Source organism: Chlamydotis macqueenii, chromosome 8 (assembly GCF_036417535.1).
Source record: "Chlamydotis macqueenii isolate bChlMac1 chromosome 8, bChlMac1.mat, whole genome shotgun sequence".
In the NCBI taxonomy this organism is placed as follows: Eukaryota; Metazoa; Chordata; class Aves; order Otidiformes; family Otididae; genus Chlamydotis; species Chlamydotis macqueenii.
Window position 1 is genome coordinate 2,568,664 of NC_141563.1, and position 6,068 is coordinate 2,574,731.

Sequence of the window (6,068 nt, forward strand, 5' to 3'; positions counted from 1 at the left end):
ACAATCGTACCATAACAAGAATATTTTCCCTATAGGCCTTGACAGTCATTCAAGAATTTAAATCTTCCTTTTCACACTGCTGCTGGTGATTTATCTGCTGGATGTTGTGGGGAACGCAGCCGCCATTGCCGTGGTTTGGCTCCATCACAAGTACCACACCCCCATGTACCACTTCCTCAGCACCTTGTTTTTCTTGGATATTTAGTTCACTTTGGTCATTCCCCCTCAAATGTTTCTCAGTCTCTTGTTGGAGGTTAAGGTGTCTTTGCAGCTGCCTACAAGTGTCTGACCTCCTTTTCTGCTGCCTTCTCTGACCTTCTTTCAGTTGCTGCAGGGCCATTTGCAACCCCTCACGCTGCTCTGTCCTTAGAAACTCTTGGATGTGCTCCAGGCTCATCTTTAGCTGCTGGGGAATGGCATCTCTGTCCGTGCTCAGCCCCACCATCTTGTACACCATTAGACCCTCTGCACCCAGGGTAGAGACTGCTTCTTCTGCAGGATCATCCCCTTTCACAGCACCAGCTGCTGTGAAACATGAGCATTGCTCCCTCCTCCGTTGTGTTGCTGAGCTCCTTCACACTGACTGCTGGGGTTTGTGCTGACATGATATGCACCATGCTGAGGGTAACCTCTCTGCAAAGCCACAATAAGGACTTCACCTGTATTTCTTCACTCACTATTGCACAGGCTAGCTGCAGGTTTGACAATGCCGGGCCTTAGGAGAAGCTGCTTTGTCCTAAGCTGTCTGCAAATTTGCAGATTCCTCTAGGAAAGTGCATTCAGGAGAAGAATAATTTTAGGTAATGTAGGTGTCACCCAACAGAGTGAGAAGATACAGCCCTTTGAGCATTTGAATGGACCCAGAAAATGGAAACTGGGACTGTCCCCTCTGATTCACTGGTTCACTGCGCTCGTACTGCTGTGGGTGGCTGAGCTTGAGCTTTTGCTCCAATCAGCCAGTGGTTTAATCTCAGAAAGTTTTCCAGACTAAGCCAGTGCAGAGATTGCCCTATGCCAGGGCAGAGACAAAGAACAAGTCAGACATTTGGGATCTAAGACCAGCCTGAGCCCCAAGCTGAAACATCACTTCAAACATGAAGCACTGCCCAATACTGAACTTCCCATTTCACTCCTTGTGCAAGGGCTACCCATCCTGCCCTGGGACAGAGCCTGAGGGGACAACACAGTCTGTGAAGATTTGTTTCACTGCTTCTAACCCACCATCTCCTTTCCTCCCTCTCTTCCTTTTGCATGTTGAATCATCCCAGTTTTGGAGTCATCCGCTCTGCTCCTTTCTCTGCCTAAAAAGAAATCTAAAGATGAAAAGAAAACATCAGCCTTTATTGTGTGTATTTTTCTTGTGCTTCCTTCTGTTAGATGTGTATTTGAATTTAAAAACAAATAATAATCAGAGATTGGAGACTTGACTGGTGAGTTTCACCTACTTCCCTGCAGGTACCTGCGAGAACTTGTTTTCCCCAGGCTCCCTCTGTAGTCAGTAGAGACAAGAGAAAACACCAGAGGCTGGGTCCTCCCAACCTATAACTGGCATGGAAAAGAAAGGTTACAGATCTCTTCCAGACACTCTTCTCTTGCTCTGCATTGAGGTCAGGACATTTCAGAGGAATAGCACTGAGCAAGTGTTTGGAAACAGCTGCATTTCGGTGCAGGCAGATGAGACTGTGTGACGGACAGAGTGGAACCACAACACATTTCAGTCATTCTTTAGAATACTGAAGAAGGCAAGACGTACTTGGTCCCTGTTCCACCCTCTTTCCCTTTCCTGAAGAAACAGAGAGCAGGAAGTTGTGGAAGAAAGCCAGGGACTCCAGAAAAGATACTTGATCTTACTTACTTTGAAATCAACAGATTCTCTGAGATTACAGGTCCAAAAAGGCAAGTACTGAAATGTAGAAGGAATAGCTTTCATGACTTATATTTGATTAGATTTGATTTGATGGTTTAACATTTTTTCAATAGTGTAATAGATGTTTGCGACAGGTCTGAGTGGATTTGGAATTTCCCAGGAATGGGGTGAAATAGCCACTTTAAAATCCTCTGTTCTGGAGAAATAATCCTTTGTGAGTGTTTGAAAAAGGTAGAAAGAACAACTTATCTGAGGACCGTAACTAAAATGTAAACCAGGAAAATTAAGAAATGAAAAATGCTTGAAGGACTGTCTCTGCCTGTGTTACAGAGGAAGACAGCAGGAAGGGAAAGAAGCAGAAAAGGAAGGACAGAACTTTTCATCCAGACTGTGAAAGCACCACGCTTGTTCATTGCCATGTTCCTGTCCCAGCAGGATGACCTGAAATTCAGCACGGGACCAGAAAACGGAACTGCAGTTACTGAGTTCATCCTGGAGGGTTTCTCAGGGCTTGATCAAAGACTGCAACTGTTTCTGTCTCTGCTCCTTCTGCTCATATACCTGACAACAGTGATGGGAAACGCAACCATCATTTTCCTTGTGTGTGTGGATCCCCACCTCCACACCCCCATGTACTTCTTCCTCCTCAACCTGTCTCTCCTTGACCTGGGCTGCGTCTCCACCACTGTTCCCAAATCCATGGCCAATTCCCTCTGGGACACCAGGGCCATTTCCTACATGGGATGTGCTGCACAAGTCTTTCTCTTTGTCTTCTTGGCAGAGTATTATCTTCTCACTGTCATGGCCTATGACCGCTATGCTGCCATCTGCAGACCCCTGCACTACGGGACCCTCCTGGGCAGCAGAGCTTGTGTCCACATGGCAGCAGCTGCCTGGGGCAGTGGGTTTCTCCATGCGCTGCTGCACACTGCCAATACATTTTCACTGCCACTCTGCCAGGGCAATGCTGTGGACCAGTTCTTCTGTGAAATCCCCCAGATCCTCAAGCTTTCATGCTCAAATGTCTACAACAGAGAAGTTGGGCTTCTTGTGGTCAGTGCTAGTTTCTCATTTGTCTGTTTTGTGTTCATTGTTGTGTCCTATGTGCAGATCTTCAGGGCTGTGCTGAGGATCCCCTCTGAGCAGGGATGGCACAAAGCCTTTTCCACGTGCCTCCCTCACCTGGCTGTGGTCTCCCTTTTTATCAGCACTATCATGTTTGCCTACCTGAAGCCCTCATCAATTTCTTCCCCATCTCTGGGCCTGACAGTAACTGTTCTGTACTCACTGGTGCCTCCAGCAGTGAATCCCCTTATCTACAGTATGAGGAACCAGGAGCTCAAGGATGCCCTATGGAAACTCATGCAATTGACGTAGTTTCACAGACATCAACCTACCTCCCCTTCTCTGCATGTTTCTTAGAGTTTATCTTAGCCCAGGAGATTTTTTTTCCCTCTGTTACAATTGTACTTATATATAATTTTCTAGGTTTATATTACTTCTTTTGAATCTTGATCCTGTTGTGTTTGGGCCTTGCACCACACTTTGTCAGATGTCCAATAGCACGTCTTCAATAAAATGATATCTCCTGGGTGCAGTGACTGAAGGCTGGATACTTCATCCAAAGTTACTGCCAAAAAAAATTACAAGGAATTGATTTTTTAAAGTCTGTTCTCTCTGTGTTCTCCTGGTGTTTTGGGATATGCTCACAGTAAAATTGGGTTCCATTGGACCAGAAATTCTGGTTTTTAAAAGCTCTCTTCTTGGAGTCCAGTGGCAGTGGAGATGGTGTTTGGGCTCCCCATTACCTCCTCAGGCTGCATCATGTATGACTGGTCTGATGGCATCTCAAATCTCTCTGGAATTTCATTTGGAGAGGTCAGGAGAGGTGCCTAAAAAGTGAACCATTGAATTGCTGAACTCACAAACAAGGACTCTGCAGTGCCATGGGAGTCAGTGGGCACCCAGCGAGTAGAAGGAGGGGAGACTGGAGAGATGTGGGTGCTGCCTGAGGAGCCCCAGGGCCAGGACTCTGGTGCTGTCCTGGGTAGTGGGGCTGGTTGGAGCAGAGAAGAGGGCAAATGCAGCTGGGATTGAGGGTCACTTACAATATGACTGCAGGAGAGCCTGAGAGTGACTGGCCTCTGTTTCCTTCTGTCATTATTGCAAGCACCAGCCTTGGGGCCAATGGGGAGGCTGAGGCCTCTCTGTGTCCTCCAGGAGCTGCTGTGCCCTTCAGAGGGGCTGGGGCTGCAGTGTGAGTGCCCAGAGCTCTGCAGCACCCTGCAGTGGGCAGTGCCATGGGACGAGTCCACACTGGGCTGTTCTGCTGGGCTGGGCTGGGCTGTGCTGGATTAGAGAGAGAGTGGGGAGGTGGGAGATGGGACTGGCCAGGCTTGAAAGACCCTGTGAGAGGAAAATTCCAGTGTAGAGCTAAGCTGTGTGACACAGCAGCATCCTTACTCAGCCAGGCTCCTGGGAGAAACACGAAGGACCAGTAGAGCAGGGTTTGGTCTCTGCCTGTGTTCCATGCACCCCGGGGCAGCTGCCCCAGAGCCATTTTCACAGACCAGCATATGATAACCACCATTTCCAGCACTGACCTCTCATCCCAGCTTTGAAAGGCTGAACCTTCATGGAGGGACACCAAATGTCTAGGTCAGAATTCCATGCTTGCATTGCACGGATGAGACATAAGCATGCACATTGTGTCTATGAGGTGCGAGGAAGCTGAGTAAGCAGAAATGCCATCAGCTATTATTTATGGTTCCATGAAGGCCTGTGGGATAGACAATGTCCTAAGGTTGAGAGTGTCTCACTTTAAGAGTAACATCCCCTGGGAAAACACCTGAATGCAGCACTGGGATATGTGTCTGTGAACTGAGGTCCCTGTGTCCATTCCTCATATCGTGTGGCATCTCAGATGAGCACAGAGGAGGGTGACACACATCAGGACAGAGGTGCCCCCCAGCCTCTGGGAGTGACAGCAGGAGGCCAGATAGACACTGTGACTGCTGCAGTGCACTGTCTCTGGGTGTAAAAGGGAAGGATTCTCATCTCTGATCACCCCTGGGCGTATTAGGAGTGCACAAGGCCAGCTGAGATATGGGCACCTCACAGAGCTCTGACATTTCTGTGTGACTCCAGGAACAACCTCCACCATCCCAGTGACATTCCTTTCACCCGCCTTGGACAGGCTCTTTACAAGTGCTCCTGTCTGATACGTCACCCTTGCCTGTCATTCTGAATTGTGACCTCAGAAGTGCCAGAACAGTCAGAAAGGTTCTGAGATCCTTGGAAAAGGCAGATGTCAAACTCATCTTCAAGAAGGGCAGGGATGAGGACTCAGAATTAGAAGCTGGTCAGTCTTCCTCAGTCCCTGGGAAGGTGATGGGTTACGTCCTCCAGCAGCCATTGCCAGGCACTTGAAGGACAAGAAAGGCATTGCTGAACCAGAATGGTCAGGGGAAACAAGAGCATGGTGTGTGCCTGGCCTTCTGCAAGGCCGTTGGCATCATCTCACAGAGTCTCCTTATAGCCAGAGTGACGCTATCCAGGCTGAAGAAGTGGCTGGTAGGGAGGGTGGGAAGTTGGATTCATAATGATAGGATAAGATTTGGGCCTTATTATTATGGGGTACAAAATCCTCCTAGGAGCCAGTCATAACCAGAATCCCTGGGATCAGCATTTGGTCCAACGCTGTTGAATGTCATTACCCCCTTCTATGGTGAAGTCCTATCCATGAAGAGGGCACGGATAGGGGTTGGCGTGTCCCTTCTGCCTGGGTACCTGACAGGACAGCAGCAGGCACATGGCCTGTTTGTGTTTATCCGAGAAGCTGAAATAGCCAGCAGCAGTCACGTGGTTCAGAAGACCCTGGTGAGGTTACTTCTGTCTGGTCAGGTGAAAGGCCACAAGAAAGCTGATGACTTGGGTCTCCTGCTTGAAGGGTGCTTTCTCAGATTTTTTACATTTCCTTGGAAGTGGAGAAAAGCAAGAGAGAGAAAAACTGCTTTAAAGCGCAACTGGGAAAGTGGAGACTGGACATGAGGAAGAAGGAATGTCACTCAAAGGGTAGAGCTGTGGTGTAAGAGGTCACCCAGAGAGAGCTGGTGATCAGCCTGTGGCTTTGTGTTTCAATGAACAGCCGGAGAGGGCAGAGAGACAGCAGTGAAGGTGCCAAAATGCCCAGGGGAGAGCA

The 6,068-nt window shown here is 48.6% G+C and overlaps 1 protein-coding gene across 1 annotated transcript; it reads left to right on the top strand.

The window, feature by feature from the left end:
- Positions 1–2,284: 2,284 nt before the first annotated feature.
- On the top strand, positions 2,285–5,296 carry LOC147599844 (olfactory receptor 14A16-like). Its single transcript, XM_086753670.1, has 3 exons — positions 2,285–2,920; positions 3,076–3,136; positions 5,064–5,296. Exons 1-3 carry the CDS (start codon positions 2,285–2,287, stop codon positions 5,294–5,296), a joined length of 930 nt encoding a protein of 309 aa, XP_086609796.1.
- Positions 5,297–6,068: the final 772 nt, after the last annotated feature.

What these genes read in the sequence shown, in the direction of transcription:
- LOC147599844 (XM_086753670.1), top strand. Translation starts at nt 2,285, where the DNA reads ATGTTCCTGTCCCAGCAGGATGACCTGAAATTCAGCACGGGACCAGAA. An exon ending in GAGAAGTTGGGCTTCTTGTG is followed by an intron (nt 2,921 to 3,075) that starts GTCAGTGCTAGT and finishes CCTTTTTATCAG; the next exon opens with CACTATCATGTTTGCCTACC. An exon ending in CCCCATCTCTGGGCCTGACA is followed by an intron (nt 3,137 to 5,063) that starts GTAACTGTTCTG and finishes CGCCTTGGACAG; the next exon opens with GCTCTTTACAAGTGCTCCTG.